This window comes from Lissotriton vulgaris, chromosome 10 (genome assembly GCF_964263255.1).
Source record: "Lissotriton vulgaris chromosome 10, aLisVul1.2, whole genome shotgun sequence".
Taxonomy (NCBI): Eukaryota; Metazoa; Chordata; class Amphibia; order Caudata; family Salamandridae; genus Lissotriton; species Lissotriton vulgaris.
The window spans coordinates 47,632,299-47,652,915 of record NC_141698.1 but is presented as its reverse complement, the minus strand read 5'-3'; the positions used below and the strand labels follow the sequence as shown (position 1 = coordinate 47,652,915).

Sequence of the window (20,617 nt, the reverse complement as noted above, 5' to 3'; positions counted from 1 at the left end):
GGGTGTGGGTGTGTACTCACTCCTAAGAAAATGTCACTACAAAAATACCTGATGGTAATTTCTACAGCACATTATTCACGTAAATTGAAGAACTGTCCAGAAGTTCCAAAGGGACAGTAATAAAATATCGCAATATTTTATGATGTGCTACGCAAACCACAGTCTACCTAGGGTTTATAGGGGCATACCCTTCTCAGGATTGATAGAAAAAGAGTGGATTTTACAGCCCAATGACCCTAAAAAATGGATAAGACCTATATGTATTAGGGACAGTTTTCAAAATGTGATTCCACACGGCCCATCATTAATCAAAAAGTTATACAGCATGTCTCTTTATTTCATTTTTCCATCTTGTACCTTTCAAATAAATTTACAGCCAGTTGTAAAAGACAGTTCTATAACAAATCTAATAATATCGACCAGCAATACTATTTAATTCACTACATAACTATTACTACATTGTCAAAATAATTATTTGAGCACCGTTTATGCCTCCTAATTTACTTACCTGGGCTCACCATGCCATGCAGTAATTACCTCAATGTAGTGGAAGCAATATATATCTGATGCAATGTAACAGGCCTACCATCCTTGTATCATATGTTCATCTTATGACTTAGAATCTTCTTGGAAAGAGTAAGATGTAACAATCAATCCATACAGATTTAGCAATCATATAAGAGTGACACCAGTGATAACTTTTTTGCCGCAGCGTGAATTCGGCCGCGGTGCGGGCAGGGCTAGGGGGTGGATGTGGCGCTCCCTTACTCATGACGGCTCCACACCGTCATGAGTCACGGGTGGAGTGTGCTCATGATGGCATGGAGCCGTCATGACTTCGCCCACTCACTAATTCGCCCGCATAGGCGGGGAATTAGTGCCACGCAGGCGGAGCATGGGCGGAGCGGCAGTTGCATTACGGCTCCACGCCGTCATGAGCACACGCCACCCGCCGCTCATGACTACGTGGAACTGTCATGAGCATGGAAAGGGTCAACAAAACAAATGGGCCTATAAAGCACGAAGCGGAGCGAGTGGGGCAGGAGCGGAGCAGCAGCGATCGCTCCGAGGTTGGCAGACAGGCTCGTTCTCCCGAGGTGAAGGAGGAGAGGGCAGAGGCGTTCAAGATGGCGGGCGGCATTGCGCCGTGGACTCTGCTGACTCTGCTGACGGCGGCCGCCGCTGGAGGTAGGATTGCGTCCTGCGCTACCCCGGCTCGTTGAGGCTCTCGCCGCAGCTACTGGCATTATTTCCTCTACCTTCACTTCGGTGGAGACCCCCACCGAGGGAATCCTCCCAGCGCCTGCCTGACCCTAAGATGGCGGCCGGAGGCGACTTCTGATGGCGATCGCCGCTTCCACTGGCACGCCCCAACTTTTCCCCGGCCTCCTGCTAATCTTGTGGCCCTCTCTGGGACTTTTGGCCTGCCTCCCGACCTGCTGCTGGTTTCCTGTTATTTCCACGCATAAGAATTAAGATGGAAATAATGTGCTGTGGGAATTTATGACCTTGAGAAAAACTTTCAAAACAACGAGGCTTCCTGAAGTCTGTCACGTGACATGACCAGTGCGAGCCGCCTAAATCCAAAATACTAGACTATCACCAAGCGCGGAGAGAAACTTGGAGACAGAGAGCTCACTTGGTTGCTGCTGGGTTTGAGATTTCCGTCATGACTTCAAACAAATTAGTTGTAAAGGGGCAGCTGAAATTCCAGGAGCCTAGTCCCGACAGCTCGACGACTTCGGAGGGCTGGAAGAGGTCCCCCGCTACACGGCGGAGGAGGGCACTGGACATCGAATGCTGTCTTATGTAAAGCGCTTTGATAACCTAATCGTTTCAAGATCCTGAAATGTGCAAAGTAACTGATTCTATGTAAACTGCTGTGATAACATGTAACGGAACTGGTGCTATGTAAAGCGCTCTGATAACCTAATCGGTTCAAGTTCGCGCTATAGAAAACTCTAAAAATAAATAAATAAATAAATTGCTCAATTACAGTGGGCTTTGCTCATGAAAAATATATGGATCTAAACTCATTTTTGTATATTTCACACACAGTCACAGTCATTTGTCTGCAAAAACTGTGCCAGACATGGATTTGCAAGCATCTTACTGTGAAAGTTATGTGACAACTCCAGGGGGAGCATTATTCAAAGCACAGAAAGAAGCCCCCTGTGCAATTTCACATTTTGTCTCTGTGGGAAAATACTTTCCCCATGTAGAAATTCCTTCAATTACATCCCCACCAAATCTGGAGGATATACATTTTCCTTGATGTCTTGGAAGGGGGGGGGGCTACTCCAGCCCTTGGCTACACTAAGGGCCTGATTTAGATTTCGGCAGACAGGTTACTTCGTTACAACAGCGACAGATATCCCATCTGCCGAAATATAAATCTCATAGGATAATATGAGATTTATATTTCACCGGATGGGATATCCATCACCATTGTGACAGAGTAACTCGTCTACCGAAATCTAAATCAGGACCAAAGTCTTCAACTGTTTACGGGAGGCATGGGTTGGAAGGGACTTTGAGAATGCTCCGAAACTCCTGGCTTGCTCCTAAAGTTCCTAGACAAATCTTGCTATAGAATCATAATCAATATAGAAAAAATATTTCATTGTAGATATTTGATTACTCTAAAAAAATTATGTACCTGTTAGTTCTCAAAGGTTATATACATTCTAATGTCATCACTTCATGCATCTTTTCATACCAGTGCTGGATTTGATATCTTATATTGCAGCACCAAAAAACTCAATGTTGTAATTTCAATTGAAATCTGAATTGAAAAAGATTAAGGGTCTGAATTATCTTATGTTATGTTATGTTACAAGAAGTTATTAAGCGCCCAAATACCCATAGGTGTCCCGGCGCTAAGTGCTACAGAAGGTAAGGCCTGGATTAAAAAAAAAATATTAATTGAAGAGCCACAGCGGTATTCGTACAAGTGCCTTGAGAACCTTGCGGGTGAGTAGTGCGCTATACAAGTATCAATTTACTTTTGTATTTATTTTTTGAATGACAATAGAGTAGGACTGGCTTTAATCTGTGAGGGAAAAGAGTTCCACAGCTTAGCTGTGGCAACTATGAAACACCTGCCGCCCCAGTTGGATCTGTAGGTCCTTGGGACAAAAAGAAGGTTAGCACCTGCTGAACGCAGGGATCTGATGGGAGTGTATATCTGAAATGAATTCTTCAAAAATGTTGGCCTCTAAGACCATAATGAATGGCCTTATAGGCAATACAAAGTGCTTTGAATTTTGTACTGCTTCTTATAGGTTGCCAGTGAAGCTGTCTCAGCGCATTAGAGATAGACTTAAAATTCGGAGTGCCCGACAGTATCCTAGCAGTCGCATTCTGCACCAACTGCAGCTTACTAAGAACCATTTCCTGTGCATTGATCAAAAGGCTGTTACAGTAATCAACTTTGGACATAACCAAAGCAGATATAAACCTATAAACTTTCTCCTGACACCGATGGCGATAAACGGAAGCAGTTTTTTAACCATTTTTAGGACATAAAAGGCTGAGGAGACCACTGTGTTAGCATGATATTTAAAAGACAGCTTATCGTCAAGAATAACACCCAGGTTCTTGGCTTTGTGAACGGGATTGGGGGCGATCCCAATTTACCCAGCCACCAGCCTGAAGACCGCCCAGGAGATACATTTCCAAAAACCATTACCTCTGTCTTGGATTATTTTAATTTAAGGCAATGTCTTGACATCCAGGTACTGATGGCCAACATGCCATCATGAAAGCTAGTCGATACAGTGTCCCTGTTTTATGAACGGCAAGCACTAAATGGATGTCATCTGCATATGACATGAGAGCTAATCCAAAAGATTTCACCACACAGGCTAAGCCGATGACGTAAATGTTGAACAGCATCGAACTTATGTAGGATCCCTGCTGGATTCCACATGGAAGTGAACAAATTGGAGAATTGAATTCGCCCAGGCTAACTAGAGGGGTTCGTTTTGATAAAAAATAAGGTTAAAAGGGATTTTGCCTTGTTCTTATTGCCTAGTGCAGAGACACGGTTGATCAGCAAAACATGATCAACTGTGTCAAATGCTGCTGATAAGTCCAGTAACAAGTACTGCTGCACCTGCTTTGTCCAACAAAAACCTAATCTCATCAGTAGCTTTGAAGAGTGCGTTTTCTGTACTGTGGATTTTCCTAAAGCCAAATGGTGGTTCATCCAACAGCTTATTCTCATAAATATATTGGGATTTTTGATCATTCATAATTTTTTGGCAAGTTTAGCAGGCAAAGCGAGACGCAAAACTGGTCGATAACTTTTAGTATCCCCCGGGTCCTAATTAGGTTTTTTAGCAGTGAAAGGATAGAAGCCTTTTTCAATTGAGAGGGATAGATTCCTGGGCTAAACACGAATTTGAAAATATTAGCCAAGTTAATACCTATAAGGTCTGAAATCAGTTTCAGAACCGAGGAGAGACAAGGATCAAACAGAGATCCCGATTTAACCGTGCTTACCAGATTGGTTATCTGTTCAGCGGAAACTGGCCCAGATTCCCTGAAGGCAGAGCTGTATAGCCCCTGACTGTTTAAATCCAGTTGACTCATAACCTCGACAAAGGCATTACAGTCAGAGTAGATCTGTCCCACCTTATCCTGAAAACTGAGGGCTAATGAGTCACAAAACGCTGAGGATGAAACATTTGCATGGCTGCCTGATGGCGCTGCCAATTTAGAGACCAACTGAAACAGGTATTTGGTGGAATCTTGTGCAGTTTCTATTTCCCTTGTATAGTAGGTACTTTCTTCCTTTAGTAAGCGACATTTATAGTTAGCCAGTGCCAACTTGTAGGCAGAATTCTCCTGGCTGTCATACTCTAGGCGCCAGCGCCTCTCTTGTTTCCTGCACAATTGTTTCTCCAGCCTCAAACTCTTAGAGAATCAGGGGGCCGAGGGAGTACTCCTGTTTTTGAAAACTGTTTTATACTGAACTTGTTTAGCAAAGACATTATGGAGCCAGTACGTATATTTTATTGTGGCCAGTTCTGGATCTAGAACAGCTTCTGGCTGTGTATTATATAGATGCTGTTTAAGAAGAGCCTGGTCTATACTACTCCTAGCCTTAAACTATTCTAGGGGGTCTGACCTAGTGTTTGGGGAAGGGGGATGGAGAATACCGATATCAAATAGTACAGCAAGGTGATAAGACCACGTCAGAGGAAGGAACTCCTTTAGCGAGATCTGCTCGTTCTCCGTGAATAGGCCATCAAGCGTGTGACTGGCTGAATGGGTAGGGCTGCTGATTCTTTGATAGAGTCCTATAGAATCTACCTCAGAGGTAAGGGATATCGATTCCTTGTCCTCAGTGGTTTCCAGATGAAAATTAAAGTCCCCTAAAATGGTAAAGCTTGATTCACCAGCGGCGGTTTCCAGTAGGTTTCCTAGAAGTCTCCCCTGGGGCCCCGTGGGCGGCATAGAAGGATCCCCTTAAAAGATTGATGATTGATGATTGGAAAGCGTTATGTTATATTTGAGTGCCTCACATACAATAGAGGGGACCATATCTATCTTTACCATTAAGGTATTTCGGTACATGAGAGTCAAACCTTCCCCTCTTTTTTTTGGTCTATCACAAGCCGGCAGGAGTGGGAATACCAAAGTCTGGGCCCACTGAAGGGTCGGTCCACGTTTACATAATAAATAAGAGACCAAGATGATAGTTATCCAGAAACTCTGCTGTTTCATATTTGTGCTTTCAGGGAGAGCGTAAGTTAATGAGGGCCAGGTGAACCTAATCATTTTCGTTATACTTTTGAGTCTGAATATTACCAGTCACAGTTTGAACCAAGTTCAACTGTACCCAGTCTTGGGCCTCCAGTACAAACCCACCGGTGGAGCAAAGTACTTTGGCCCTCTCTGGGAGGTTTGCTGGATTTAAACAAGCGCAAATGGGCTGAAATGACTTATCATGCTTATTAAAGATGCCCAGTTCCATGTTGGTGGTGCCAACTACACATTGCCCCAATCCTGGAGGGAGAGGAGAGGGGTCCTGGTGCTAGACGAGAACCAACAGTGGATGGGCTTGCCTTTGGCATGCGTTTGGTTCACTGGCTGCACGTCCGCTGCACAATGGCGCCATGCTGCACCTTTAACCCGGAAGGAGACGGAAGAGCCCAGAAGAGCCCAGCAACTAGACCGCCAACCTCCCTGTGTAGAGGAAATGGCGGCAAGAAAAAGGAAACAACCATCTTCCCTCCCTCCACACAAACAGCACAGTAGAGCTGTGGGGGACCAGGGAGATGGAAGAGTCTGTCCAGCTACAAGGAAGCTGCTACGGTCAGTGATTCCCGAAGGAGCAATCATGCTTGGCAGAGAGGTATTCTGAGTACCTGGTACACCAAATCCTAGCTCTGCCTGCTTCATTTACAGATGGATATCCCTTGGGTTTTTCGACAGCAAAGCCCTGATTAGCTCTGTTGAATGAAAGCATCCTCCGACAGCCAATTGAAGTTTGGCCGTCAGAGGGAGGACATTACACTACCCACCCTATTTAGGGTGGACAGTGTGATGTTTTTTTCTGTCCATCACCACCAGTAAAAAGATATGGTTATGGAAAAAATAAATAAAATAATGACTTCCACATCTAAGAAAAAAAACTCCTACGGTGCGAGGGTGAAGTTTTTTTGGAAACAAACATCCTTTTTGAGAGCTTGTTTCTGAAAAACAAAAAAGTTGGAAATGATCGGTGAATGGTCATCAAGACCAATCTATCAAACATTTTGTTCATTGAAAGGAACTGCTGTGGCAGCAGTTCCTTTCAATGTATAGAGATGAACCCTGGACCGGCTGTCAACATTAAATTTGACAGATGGTAGTCTGTCAGGGAGGCAGAGGTAGTGTCCATCAAACTGTACATCATGGCCTAAAACCCTATAAATACGTACATAAACTGAGCAATAAAATTTACGGCTCTGGTGTAATACAACTAGGCAAATTTGTAATAGCTAAAATTACGCAGTTCACTCCAAAAGAGAGTCAAATTTGGGCAAGTCCTGATTCTTTGTATCCAGTCAGCAATGATGACATTTTGACATCTGAAAAGTAATGAACCATAAAATTAACGACTTTGGGAATATAGTGAATCACCTATATTGGATAAAAAATGAGTTTGTCTCAAATAAGCAGCACAAAAATATTTGCAACTCAATTGTAGGATTTCAATCCATAATTTGAGTACTGTCTTGACCGTGTTCTCTCTTTCCCATTTATCACCATTGGATTAGTAAATTTTCATGTGCATCCTGCATGAGACTTTTATACTAATATTCTATATTTTTTATCATGTCTATACAGGTTAAACAAAATTATTATTCGGCACTTCTAAGAAAGATTTTATAATCTATTTAATCTGAAAAAAGAGACCCAATATCAGCACTGTTTCTCAAAATAGCATTTTTAACCTGCTCCCAGTTTTTCCAAGTTATGTCAAAGTAAAAAATGAGGGTAAAGATAACCTTTTCTGATTTCTTGATAACCCCATGATTCAAGATTGCGGCCAAGACATTTATAGTATCCTAATGTAGCTAATGAAACTGTGACTTTCTAATATTATGGGGGGGTACTTTGAGGTTTTAATTAGTGTAGGATAGTCAATAGCGCATTTGCTAATTATAAATTTAATTTGAAAACCATAGTGACCAATAAAGCATGTAATGCCACTATGCTGAGCCAAGATATTTGCAGGAGCAGCACAATAATTTCATTGAAAAGTAGAGTAGACTGATCCACCATATTGTTTATCAATCTGTGTTATAGATAATTTGATATGCTGATGTTAACTCTTCCATATACATTTTGTGAACAATTAGAACTTTTCCCTCCTTTTGAGGAATAATAACTGTGGGGCATATTATCAAGCACAGCGTTAACATTATCACCGGTTTAGCGGCAGGAAACTGCCGGCGATAATGGGCTTGATAATATGCCGTGGAGAAATCCCATAGAAGCCCATGTTCACACCAGAACATGGGCTTCTATGGGAATTCACAAGGGTATATTATCACGCCCATTATCGCCGCTTTAGCAGCAGTTTTCTGCTGCAAAATTGGCGATAATGTTAATTCTGTTTCTTAATAATATGCCCCGAATGACTTTATTGTACACATAGGATGTGTACAAAATTATTTGGAAACCCGAATTTATGACTAATCAAAACGAATGACTGCCAAGTAATTAAACCAAAGGTCTTCTCAGTGTTGACTATAATGAAGTCGCTTTTGATGAATTTGGAGAAGAATAATGGATAGCATGAACAAAACAGTTATACTGGTCATGATTTTTCTAAAAAGCCATTCTGGTCTGGATATATTAATACTTAGGCTGCTTCAATGATTCTGTTTGGAAATAAGATTTTGCAAGTAATTTACATCACCTTTGTCCTTCCCAAAACATACTTTTGTGGGACTGTGTCTTCATAAGTGACACACCCAAAGAAGTGGTGGAAAATACAGATAATTGTAAAATAGCTATATCAGACCGTAGTCCAATGGAAACAAAAAGAAAATAACACTGGATATAGAGCTGCATCTCCTATTCTCATGGAAAATGAACAAAGGGATTCTGAAAGATCCCATGATGAATGCAGAAATAGGAAATGACATGTCTTGTTATCTGAAGGAAAACAGCCCTGTTGTAATTATTGATGGCATTCATTGGGATACTTTGCATGTAGTAATCAGGGGTCTTCTCATTGAAGCTTATTTGCACCTCAATAGAAGAGATTATTGCTGGAAAAGAAATAGAACTGAAGCTGGAAAACTAAAAAGCAGACCAATCCCAGAACGCCTGCAGAAAGTACAAACCCTTTAACACATAATAATCATAGACAAGACAGAACTAACATTTCCGGAGTTCAAGCAAAGTTTCTATGAAAGAGAATCAGCGAATCTCATAGCCAATAAATCCCATGATGGTTAAATCCAGACTAAAATAGATGGACAAGAGAAATGAAATGGAATGAGGTAAGCAAGAAATAAAAAGAAATTAAAGAAAATCTCTAATTACTATTTAGTAGGGTCCAATATTACTAAACAAATTAAGGAATATATTGACAGATTTAATGTTATGAATTAGGAGAAAGAGGTAAGTAGAGTTAATAAGAAATTCAAATTAAACAAAACCAAAGTATCTGACAGATTATGTTCATGGCTTTTAATAGCAACTTTGCAATGCCCCTGCTCATTACATTAGACTAGCTATTTAACTTTAAGATTAACCCCATGGTTACCTTTTCATAGCCTAAAGCAATAATCTTGGTCATCCCAAAATTATAGAAAGACCCAACAAAATGTAGCCCTTATACAGCAATTTCTATGCCTAACATGAATGCCATGTTTTTCACAAGGGTTATTGCATCGCGATTAGACGTATGCAAATGTAAGTTCACATTGCTAAATCACGGTTTATAAGGCGTGGGCAAGGTAGTGATAATATCAAATGAATATTACTTCTTGTAGATAATACAATTAAAAAATAAAAGAAGTGAATAGCAGACTTTGGATGGCAGAAAGGAATTTATTGATGAAGACAGAAGATTTATAGAGGGCATTTTGAAAGTACGACTATTTGGGGATACACTTTTGGAAATGGTAGTGGCTGAATGTTAAGCCTCTGTAGCCAGGGAAAGGGTTTATGAAATAATATAACTAAAATAGTTCAGTTGTCCAAGGTAAAGAGTAAGTGTTGATGTCTGTACTACTCCTTTTTGCCCTCAGCTTGAAACCACTGGCACAATTCATATGTCTCAGTCATCAAACATGGAGAATCAAGATTGGGCAAGAGACATTTATAACTTCTTTGTATGCAAATAATGTGTTAATGGATAAAGTTGATGTGCATATATCTCTCACATTGAAATTCACTTCTCATGCTAGGTACTGAAAGGCCATCAGGAATTGAAGTCAGTGACGTTCATCAGAACAATGAGCGGAACCACCTGCGAGTACCATCACAATCCCAATGGGTATAACAAAGAGTACTTGATCACAGGTCAGGCATCTCTGGTGTGGTTCTGAAGAATTTAGCTTCAAGCCATTTTTGAGAAGTGGCATTATGGGTTTCTGCACCTAATCTATCGCTCTATTCCATAGATAGCCACTCTGAAACCTTTGTACCCATCTTCTACACCCCTGACCACACACATACACTCTCACTATTCATACAAACTTGAAAAAAGTGTGTCAGTGCCAATAATAAACTATATGCTTACTAAAGTTTCAAAACACATGAAACAGGTGTTATTACTGGACTGAATTCCACCTAATTTATCTACTTCAAAATATGAATTAAAGACACAAGGAATCTTAGCTACAATACACTTTCTACTGTTGGGGGCATGCAGTTTATGAGTTGTATCCAAATAATCATTATTTCAGATAACTACTGCTTTTTGTTCCAAAGAGTGGAGAGAACTGTGATGCAGCTAAATAAATGCATTTAACCACCATCCAGAGCCGTACTATGGTGAAATAACTGTTAACTCATTAGTGGAATCGAGGCAAATGTTAGAACTTCAGAAGATTAAGCCAGCAAAATCATAGAGATGTACATAGTAAACTAACCATATCTCAGTCACTGGCTCCCTTCCAATGTATAATGTATAAGGAAAGGAAAAAACTCCACAAAGAAAAGCATGGGAAAAAGTTGCTTAGTGTTATCAGATAGGAAATTAAGAATATATTTTTTTTAATGACCAACTGTGACTGACCCTCTACCGAACAGGGTCAGGGAGAAGTTAGTGGGTGGTCTCATAGAAAGTTTAAAAATAGAGCATTTCCTAATGGTAATATTTGTTAAGGATGGCAAGCTGTCTCTTAAAAAGGCTCCACAAAGTTGGTTATTTGATTAAGGGGCCTAAATGAAACCTCAAATTTCCCACCAAAATAGCTCAATGAAGGTAAAATGCAAATTGACGCTGTCGAGGTGGCATCTGTTTCAAGTAGGCCTGGTAGGCTGGCTCAGTTTTCTAGGAGTAACAACTCTATAGTTTTTCACTAGGTCTGTAGCACTGCTTTCTTGGAAAAAAGCTCTCATATTTGAGGACTTTAGTTAATCATTCACAGTTGTGAGAGAGTTCCCACTCTGCTTTCAAAACAAATCCAAAATCCCAGTTCCAAAAGAGTAAATGGAATTTTTCATTGGAGGATGTCGTGCTCTTTCTTAGGACATATTGCACCTACCAGCTACCGAAGGAAAGTTCAGCACTGACACTCAAACATCTCTGGCAATACCTTAACCCAATTTAGTCCAGCCCTGTGAAACAGCAGAAGAGTGGCGCCACAAGTTCTGGGCCAATCCCCGCCTTTCATTGAGCCCAGGGTGGTGGTTTAACTAAGGAACCAGTCAGTCATTGGTAGTGAGGCCTAGCCATTCCCAATAAAATTCCCAGGCATCCCAGTTACAGTATTTCAGCAGAGGTTAACACTTCATTCTCTGAGTACACCCATCCAGGCATTAACAATTTCACAGTGTTTCATGCATAAACAATCTAACATGGAGACTTCCTTCCTCAACTATGTACAGCTCTCTCACCTCTTTCAAGACCATTATTTTCTCTGCCAGTTCTGCCCACTAAAATACATATGGAATATAATTCTCTGACAATGATTTGGTTCAGGCCACATGCACAGAGTGTCTTGTCTGAGTATTCTAGAGGCACATTTTTTGAATTAGGAAGGTACTACAGAATCTGTTCCCTCAAAAATGCTGTGCTTAAAAACCCCCAGTCTTTCGTTGCTCTTATGTTAGGCATTGTTTTGCCAGTAAGTTCAAATGTGAGCTGTCAGACAGAGCCAACAAGAGATGTGAATGTATTATGACCCCATATGAACAGTGTGTCTTTTGACATGAACTTTACCTGTTTTCAGCAAGAATGTGATTCTTGTCCCAAAATGGCTTTAAGGGTATGATTTATTTAATTGCACCACCTCTTTTGAGCTATATTCAGCTATATAATGACAATAAGGTTTAGATACAACTTTCCCACCCAAAAGTTACAAATTCAAGATTACATTGAATTTTCATGGAGTAAGGGCTTCTTGGAAAAAACATGAAGTCTAAGTGTGGGACAATTATATCCCACACTCCTAATTTCCATTCCGTCTGTATTATAACAGTGACAGGTGGAGTAATTTTGAAGAGAAGACATCAAGTACTGCTAGCTACCTCAAATAAACTCCACTGCGTACATGGATTTATTTAAGTACAGTTACGTAATACTTAGGTTCATATTAACATTTGTGGACCAACAGCAAGATGCACTAATTGTTTAGCAGTCGGGAACCCTGTTTTGTCGCAAAATGTATGTTTTTGCGACAGTTACATTGTTTTTCTTATTTATTAAACTATTTTAGAGATTCATTTCATTTTCCTGAAATGCTCAATTGTTTAAGAAATTGAATTTTAGAAGAGCGTATTTACGGTGTCGCCTACAAATAACAATTTGGACCCTGATCTGTAACCGTAATTCCATTTGCAAACCATTGAAAGGTTACAATCTCCAAAGGGTGGAACTGATACGCAAAAGTGAAGGAGTCCTCTTTGGGAATTGGGGAGGCTGCTTTAGAAGGAATAGGCGGTGGTCCAGGGAACCTCTTCAGTTTCCTTTAAGGTCTTTTGCAGGCCACCATCTGCAAAATGACAGTAGACCTCCTTCTATTTCCCCTGAAAATCTTGGCCGCTTAAAGTTTTGAGGAAACCACAGTGGGTAATGTGAAATTATGGGGAGCCTGACTGTATTTCATAGCTCAGGGAGGGAGGTTTGGGGTAGCTAGTCTACCCGTCTGTAACTCTGACGGGTGAATCTTCAGTTTGGCAGAGAGGGCACTCACTCGCCCTGGTGATGGAATATCCTCTCTGCCAAACTCGAAATTAGCCCTTACGGTAATAAAGAGACTTGATTGTGCTCCACAACTGTTGTTGCCCAATAATCGTTTGCAAGTCCCTCCAGGATGTACAACAATTCACATGTAGAAATAGTCACCTGTAAACATCTAGTGGAGGAGCCCTGTGCTAATAAGTGGAAGCAATGCATAGGGTATTTCCATTGAAATAGTCTTAACTGATATAGTCCCACCTTGAATGTATTCCTTCGAAGACACTGTTTACTGTAATGGATGTTAATGGAAGCTTTCTCATTCTCCACTCTCTCTAACCAGCTTCCAACGACGGTGGGAACCTCACAGTGAGCAGCTGCAGCTATATCGCAAAGTGGAGCGAGATGTCTCCCAAGCAAATCCGGGGCGTCGAGGAAGCCTACTTCAAAGGATGTAACTGTAAAGTGAGTGTACCTCCGGGCATGGGTCCCATCGAGCCTACCAAAGAAATAGAAAAAAGGTGGTCTTGTCATGGGGGCGGGACATGGGGCAAAAAAAGGTAGCGCAAGAGGAAGGTGGAGGGGAACAGAAGCAACTGGATGAAGAGCAAATCAGTGAACGAAATGGACATGAGAATATTCTGCATCAAATGCAAATCTCTTTTCCACCATTATTTGATTATCAATAATGTGGTTCTCTGCACTTGACAAGAGCAATTTACCTATAAGAATTATTCATTTTGTATTAACTGCTGGAATCTGGTTCTGGATTACTCCTATAGTGGACTGAATTTGTCTGTGCTTTTAGAAAATCTTATAGTAATATCTGAGGCAGGCTAAAGTTATAGAGAGCAACGTTTCATGCTTGTATGAATAGTACTCCTGAAATATCTCAATCAGCATAGAAAGCTGAAGTTAATCACTTTATACAGACATCTGTGTAATAATCAAATACATCTTCCTGGTGTGCCTCCTTGTCCATTATTTACACTTAGGATTACATTGTGGGCGCAGAAACATCATGGATGAAATAACATTGATGACAGGATGTACATGGAGCTGTTTGTGACTCATTTAGCCCATGACTAAAAATGGGGGTTAACATGCAAAAAATAGTTTTGCATTCATTGGGTGTGTAAATATGTCTTCTAGGTTTTCTACACTGACATTTATCAAGATGTAAATCAAGTGGGAAAACTGCCCTGGCAAACACTTGAAAGAATGGAATTATCCTCAAAAAATGGTTGTGAAGTGTTTTACCTGTTTTTCCTATTATTCTTCTGTCTTAGTGAACACCAAATACACTACCCTGAATCACATGATGTAAGAACTAAAACTGTATATCACATTCCTCAGTTATTGACAGAGAGAGAAAAATACTTTGTTCGGCCACTAAAGGCCATAAAAACAAACATTTGATAAAAAATACAATAATTAAAAAAAAATGAAAATATGCAGGTAAAAAAACTAAAACAGGCAGGTCAATTGGCTAAAAACCAGCAGTAAACACAAACACGTTTTTTGAAAGCCGTCACTGAGCATTATAGTAAGCATAAAATTCGACAAATAAAGTGCATGAATAGTAAAACATTAACTCAGTAGGTAGACTAAGGAGTTAATATACCGGTCACATGGTGAGACATGTGGTTCCCAAAACACAGTTTACAGATACAGCCTGACTACTGCAAAAACATTTTTTTCCTGTGTCCTATTTCCCCTCGTTAAGAAGCTTGCATCCCCAAAGCAAACCATAGGAGAAGACAGCATTTCAAGATAAAGTATTGCAGGCCTTACTTGAACAAAATGACAATTTCTGAGCAGGGGTAGTTTAAACTTTTGCATAAGGAAACATAAAAATCGCAAAAAAAGATGAAGTGTAGAGTGTCCTGTTCAGAAAAATTGTCACAAGAGCAGGGCTTTGATGCTCCAGGTTTCGTGTAGCCTTTGGGAACAGCTAGTAACCAGGAAACCAGATTCAATTGAAATCTGGTTAACAAAAAGCAATGATACAAGAAGTATGGCTGTACCTGTACGCTCAGGCTCAGTGGGACAAACCTTCTCCCAGTGGGTTTGGTTAACTTGTTACCTTCCCTGACCCCCAGCCTTTTGGCCAGAAACTATTGTCTGATGTCTTTAATAGCTGCCGGGCGCAGGGGCCTAGGGTTAGCATACAGGTCGGGGGACCCATCCATTTAATTTGCTCCCTAATATAATTTAGCCTGGGGATATGTCGGGCCCCCTCATGTGCGATGCAGTCCATGATGACAAGCTGATTTCAAGTGGGGGTGTGACAAGCTCAGATTCTCAACCAGCGCAGCAGTGGGGCAACAGCAATGAGGTCTGAGATATACCCCACACCCAATTCCTCATGTAGTATGTACACCGGGGTGGAGCGGGGAAGCGGCAGCAAGTTTTTGCATATATTTATTTTCTGCCCCGTGGATGTCTCTCTCATCTTTGTAACCCCAGATATCAGATCCCTACATAGCCATAGAAATGCACTTTTCTCAGTACACATTAAGCAAGGTGAGAATTGGCTTAGAGCCCAGCCTTTATGCAAACTCCAGGGTTGCCCAGGCTGCCCCTGCCAGAACCTTCTTTGTGTGCATTCTTTGCGCAGACCAAGACCCTCTATCATCAAACAGCACCCCCAGGTATGAAAAGGTTGATACTTTTGTTAGTTCTGCCTCTTTGCAAAAAAACTTTAACCTGGCAGACTTCCGCGGGCCAATCAACATAGTATGAGTGTTTGAAAAGTTGGTGGGTAGGTCAAGTGAGTCCATAAAATCTATAAAACCATTTAAAGGTTTTTGGAGACCCACAGCAGTTCTCACATTCCTCAGTTATTGAACTTAATTAGCTACTTTTTCCGGAAGCCATGTCCTAGTTTAATGATTTGGTGCCACATGCAGTAAGGATTACTGCTCCGTAACATTATGAGCCTTTTTGATCACCTCATTTAGTAGAGTTGGAGCACAATTTTTTAATTTTTGGACCAGACAGATTTAGTATTGTTGACTATTCCTCAAAAAGTCAATTTTGATGCTACCTTGTTTGAAGTATCTTTATCACCTTGCCTATAAAGTACATTTTAAAACCTTAACACTGCTGGTTTTTATTAACTTCAACAGATTGTGACGTGTTATTCTCAACCTTGTTCCTTGGAACCAAAGACATGCATAATTGAGGAGTACAAAGGTGGCAATGCTGAGAACCAGAAGAAGAACCAGGTCTGCATCCCTAAGAACAGCACCAAATGCATCTGGAAGACAATTGAATAGGATGAGCTGACCAGATAAGCCACCCCCATGTTCATCAACCCGTAGATGGTTAAAGCCCATCACCGCCATCCAACGGGTACAGGACTCATATTCAAAATCTAAGGACAGCGCCTAATTCTGAATAAATTAGTCTGTAGAAACCTGGAGAATTACTGTTCTAGACTGAAATATGCCTGTGTACTTTGTAGAATGTTTGCTATGTTTCTGATCCTTTTAGAATTTGTACACATTTATTGTCCACAGTTTGCATGTCTCTGAAGCCACACCTGTTAGCTATGTACCTTTTTGCTTCATACAGCACTTTGAGGATTGGTTCACACTGTATAAATAACCTAATAAAATAAACTAAGCAAATCTTCTGGAATCAACACAAGCATCACAAATTATAATCAAGCTGTGTAAAAATGCTTAGCCTTGTTTAGAGTTTGGCACACAAGATACACTGACACAAACATGCTGGAGTTTGCTGTCTGTCACTCTGATGGTCTCCACACTCTATTTAGAGTCAGGTGGACCATACTATTTCCAACAGTGGAGCCCCGCCAGCAGAAACCTTACAACAATGCTGCAATGGACATGCTGCCTGTTGGAGCACATGTTCTGAGATACTTCTTTTCTGTTCCGGACTGCAAGGAAAAGCCTGGTATTCCCGGACAGAAAAAAGAAAAATTAACTCCACACCCAGGTAAAAAACTTCCAATGTCAAGGTCAGTAATGTTCTTCTTTTTGTTTGCTAAGCAGCTGCATGAAACATGGTGGCTGCTCATCACAATTACATTGCTTTTAGTGGCACAGCTAAAGTCATACAGGTAGGTGGAGATCTCTTAATCTGGAAGGTAGTAATCTGTCAAGGTGGCAAAAGTTATAACCTTTACCTTCTGCAGGATGGCTGGCCACCTGTGTTATCTCTGAATAAGACCCTAGGACTTTCGCGTTGTCCATTATCTTGTTAAATATTTGTCAAACAACAATTTCCTTTGATATTGATTTTTTAATTGATAATCTAATAGCTTTACACCAAGTGTAGGAGTTGAAGGTTCAAGCTTCACTGTTTTCTCCTTCCCAGCTCAGCCTCTAGCATCCATTATAAATGCATTTTGCAAGATGTAATGCTCCTGGCCCTAAACAGTGCCTGATTCAAGAAAATGACGGTGTCATCAAACTGAATTTATTATTTTTCATAGGCAGAGCCTAATATAACTAATAAAACCCTTCAAAATAATTATACAATACCACCGAATAATCATTACAAATAGCTAATTAGTACAACTTTGAAAAAGTAATTAAAACATGTAAAACCACAATAACAAACATGTAGAGTTGAATGACCCTTGTTAAAAGTTAAAGCTTATTAAACAGTCCTAACTTGAGTACATGAATGCATCTGTTTTAAAAATAGTACCCCGGATAAGTTAACACAGGGTACAGAAAGAGGCATGAATGACATCTTGAAGTTCTACATTACATAGGGGACACAAACAGCCAGACGGGATCTTCCTCACCCACCTTTCCAGCACAGACATTAAAGGCAGACAGTATACTACTTTTCAACATTGGGAAGCAGCAATGGCAATGCTAATAGGCCTTAAGCTGACTGTTAGCGTTTTGGCTTTGCCAGTCCTTGTTTTGTTTTTTCATGGCTTTTGCTAAATGTTATTGTTGGGGAAGCTGCTGAATGCTCAAAAAAACATAAACAGAAGCAAAAATATGTGCTTTAAAGGCACACATTTCCAAAGCAATTTCTGGCACTGAAGGGATCAACTACTATGAGGATGTGCTCCTGATTGAAGGCCAAAATACCGTCACTCACACTGACGTTTTGCCAGCGGCTGAAGTGGGCTAGCCCTTGACCTGAAATGTGAATGACACAACAGCAGACGAATGGATGAAGAGCACTGACTGAAAACCATTATAACTAAGTATATTATGCATAGAATTTTAGTAAAATCAAAAAGTCTTGGCTAACAACAGACCTAAACAGTAGCGCACAGTGACTTTTTTCTAGGATACAGAAGTCATGTTGTTTCCTCTTTAGCATGCTACTTTCATAATAAATCAGCATGTTTCAGAATTTGTTAACAACCGTTTTCCTTATGGCACTTTTCACTTGAATTTCTGTGTTCCAGTTCAACATTTCAGAGAATGAGATTCTTTAAGTTTTAAAGAAACTTTATTGAAAAGAAAAATTGCCATAATGAAACTTACAAAATCATCAATACAGAGAGAAAGCAATAAATTCAAAGAGGGAGAATAGTACAATATAGGAAGAAGAAAAAGAAAGGAAAAAGATGGGGAGGGGAAAGGATAAAGAGCAGTTTATATATGGAAAGAGTTATAAGCATAAAACAAGTAAAGCTTCTGTACAAATCATCACATAATAAGAAGAAAATAGTCTGTTATTAAAAAGGAATAAAGTTATAATAATCATATCATGGGGGTTTAGGGACTTCTTCACGGGAAGGGGTATGTAGTGGTCGAGGTTGAGCAGATATATCCGAAAAGTTAGTAATTGGTAACCACAATAAATCACGTTTGATAGCAAGGTGAATGGGAGAAACATATGCTCTATCCAATTTGTGATTATAGCAAACGCCATACCACCAAGCTTGAAAAGAGACATTTGATGCGTTTTTCCAAGACTTAGTAATCTGTTGAAAGGCCACCGCTAGAAGAAAATCAATAATGGAAATATTAGAAGAAGTGTGGGAAGACCATATGTCAGAGAGGCTACCCAGAAAAATGTGGGTTAGTGAAAACGAAAATTGAGTGGAGAAAATAGAGTTAATTTGATTCCATACTTTGGTCCAAAAAATGTGAATTAGAGGGCAAGTGAAAAGCATGTGCTTGAGGTCGGTATGAGTATTGGGACAGGACCAACATGTAGGAGGGATAGACGGGTCAAAAGCATGCAGTTGAAATGGAGTGATTAAAAGTCTGTTATATACAAAAAATGGTGTCTGAGTAGTATTAGCGGCTCTAGAAGACTTCCTTAATGTATTCCATAAATTATGCCATATTGGGATAGTGAAAGAGACATAAAGATCAGATTCCCAATCCTGTTCTGTTTTAGATTTGTCACGGAGAAGAGGAACATCCTGTAATTGCTTATAAATTTGTGAGGCAGAGGAGGAAGACAAGAGAAAAGGAATAGTAGGAGAAGAAGGGGCAGGAGGGGCGGGAGAAGCGGAAAAAGAATCATAACAAGACTGAACGGCAGTGCGTAATAAGTTATACTTTTTAAGGAATGAAAGAGGAAGAGAAAAACGGGATTGGAGAGATGAAAAGTAAGCCAAAGGCCATCTTGAAAAAGTTGATGAATTCCAAAGAAGACCAAGAGAATGCCAGACTTCCAGAAGAATGTTCTATTTTTGATTTTAATAAGAGGATTCTACCAAATGGAGGATTGTAAGAAACGAGCTCGGTCATCAAGACCATGAACAAAGAGAGGAAGAAAAAGTTTCCTAGAATTTTTAAGAATAGGAAGAGACATCTTCGGAGGAACATGTGCTAAAGAAATCAATTCTTTAAAGGAAAATGGACGAAAAAAGGAGGATTCAAGAGCAACCCACAATGGAAGAGAAGACACATCATCGGTGGAATCCAATCAAAAAGGAGTTGAGTGGGAAAGAAAAAAAGAAGTATGGTAAGAAGAAAAATCTGAAAAATTAACACCACCTAAGAATTTAGGACGCTTGAGTTTTGCAAAAGACATCCTCGCTTTTTTGTGTTGCCATAGAAATTTGGAAAGGATAGAATAAATGGACTTAAAACAAGAATTTGGAATATTGACAGGAAGATTAGATAGGAAAAATAAAATTATCGGAACCAACATCATTTTGATGGAGTCTAATCTACCCCACCAGGATAAAAACAGAGGATGCCATCTGGTTGTGGAGTCTGTTAATGTGGTGAGCAGAATTTTAATGTTTAAAGCAACTGTATCTTTAATAGATGGAGTGAACCAAAGGCCCGGGTATTTTATTTTAGAGGGACTCCAATGGAATGAGGAAAGTAAAAAATCCGCATGAAAACAATACTTATTAAGAGGAAGGATTTCACACTTATCAACGTTGAGTTTATAACCTGAAACTGTGGCATAGGAAGAGACCTTGGATAAAAAAGCTGGAATAGAAGTGAGAGGATGAGAGATAAATAAAAGAATGTCATCCGCGTAAGCAGAGAGTTTTAAATGGGTGTCTCCATAGGGAAAACCGGTAATATCTTTGTTTAATCTAATTCTTGTTAAAAATGGTTCTAAGGCTAAAATAAATAAAAGAGGAGAAAGTTGACAACCTTGACGGACACCTCGAAAAAGAGGGAAAGAAGAAGAAACAAGACCATTAGCAAAAATAAAAGACCTAGGGAAAGAATATAACAGAGAGACATAGGAAATTAATTTAGAACCAAAACCAAACCAGGATAAAGTAGAAAGCATAAATGACCAGTTGACCCTATCAAAAGCTTTCTCTGCGTCCAA

At 40.1% G+C, this 20,617-nt stretch overlaps 2 protein-coding genes across 2 annotated transcripts in view; both read left to right on the top strand.

Moving 5' to 3' along the window:
* LOC147684568 (metalloproteinase inhibitor 1-like) overlaps positions 1-16,506 on the top strand; it is a 32,631-nt gene extending 16,125 nt beyond the window's left edge. Inside the window, exons 3-5 of the mRNA XM_086940409.1 lie at positions 9,921-10,035; positions 13,203-13,324; positions 15,991-16,506. Coding sequence (XP_086796535.1) covers positions 9,921-10,035; positions 13,203-13,324; positions 15,991-16,140 — 387 coding nt within the window. The 3' untranslated portion in view covers positions 16,141-16,506. The remainder of the gene's footprint in view (positions 1-9,920; positions 10,036-13,202; positions 13,325-15,990) is intronic.
* LOC147684567 (metalloproteinase inhibitor 1-like) overlaps positions 1-20,617 on the top strand; it is an 83,780-nt gene that overhangs the window by 23,509 nt on the left and 39,654 nt on the right. The gene's annotated exons all lie outside the window — the stretch shown is intronic.